The sequence below is a fragment of the Perkinsus marinus genome (assembly GCF_000006405.1).
Source record: "Perkinsus marinus ATCC 50983 genomic scaffold scf_1104296952854, whole genome shotgun sequence".
NCBI classification, from domain to species: domain Eukaryota; phylum Perkinsozoa; order Perkinsida; family Perkinsidae; genus Perkinsus; species Perkinsus marinus.
In genome coordinates, this window is record NW_003208737.1 from 1 (window position 1) to 1238 (window position 1238).

At 50.1% G+C, this 1238-nt stretch overlaps 1 protein-coding gene across 1 annotated transcript; it reads right to left on the reverse strand.

Moving 5' to 3' along the window:
- Positions 1–693: 693 nt before the first annotated feature.
- Positions 694–1167, reverse strand: Pmar_PMAR022724 (FK506-binding protein 2 precursor, putative; the record flags this gene model as incomplete). The annotated part of the gene is made up of 4 exons (XM_002776905.1): positions 694–722; positions 768–879; positions 933–1061; positions 1123–1167. The coding sequence occupies 4 exons, from the start codon at positions 1165–1167 to the stop codon at positions 694–696; spliced, it is 315 nt and encodes a 104-aa protein (XP_002776951.1).
- Positions 1168–1238: the final 71 nt, after the last annotated feature.

Consider the following 1238-nt stretch of genomic DNA (forward strand, 5'->3'; position numbering starts at 1 on the left):
GCCCGGGATACAATTCTCGACACGTCCGTGAATCGGGATGAATCACATGGTTCAGTAGACGCCCAGCTCCGAAAGCCAGATGAGTTACATATTTCTATCGGATGTGCGGTATAAGAAATCGAACTCCCTAGCAAACGTTGAGGAAAATATTCGAGGGCTAGCCATTATCGGCAACAACTATGCTGCTAGTTCGTCAGCCGCGAAACCCACATAAATCACTTTGTCGCGCCATGTGCGCGGTGTTAGGGTATAACACCTGCATGGCAATTGGTCAGGAGTTAGATCCTCGATACGTCCAAGATCATTGGAAACTGAAACGATAAATTATTAGTTCTGGCATTAGTCGGGCGTTAGGACGGTAGTCGCATGCGGTTCCACGCTGGGGAGCGTTATCTTATCAGCATATCATAATTGTGCGCTGATCTCATGTTTAGTTCTCACAAGTTTCAAGAGGCTGAATGTTTCACCTTCATACACTCTCCCATCGACACCTGATATATTCCACCTGACATCGCCAGGTATATTACTGTCGGAGTGATGACCATCGGAGCGCATGCACTTCCCGGGAGCTGTTAATCAGTGTTCCCGTTTCGATCTAGCAAAGTAACTTGTCACGCGACATACCACGATTGTAAGAAACGGGTTTAACGTTTGGCGTTGGTAGTATAGTCATCGCCTCTCAAGTAAAGAGCCTTAACGGCGACCGGCCTTCTTCTTGCCGCCTGCGGGGGTACATGTTGGGTGGGCGGTCATCGTCCTTGCATTACCTTGGATGTTGAGCAACTCCATGTCGAAGACAAGATCGGCGTTCGGAGGGATAGCGGGGGGAGCGCCACCGCGGCCATAAGCAAGATGTGCAGGCACGAACAATTTACGGACCTGGCGATATCATAAGCAAACAGACCAACTACACTACCTCATCCCGAACTCACCTCTCCGACCTGCATACCCTTCACGGACATATCCCATCCCTTGATGACTTCACCCATGCCCACACGGAAGTTGATGGAACCCTTGTCGAACTGCTTTCCGTTCTTCGCCAAACGACCAGCGTATCTCACCTATCGCCAGCCATCCGCGATTACTTCAGAAAATAAACTATTCCTACCTTCGCAGTTTTACCGGCAGGGCAAGGAGTGCCACCGTGGCCGGGACGAATAACCTCATATTTGAGGCCGCCCGACAAAGTTTTGGTGCGCACAACAGTTCTTCCTTCTGCTGTTGTTTCTTGGGCTCTT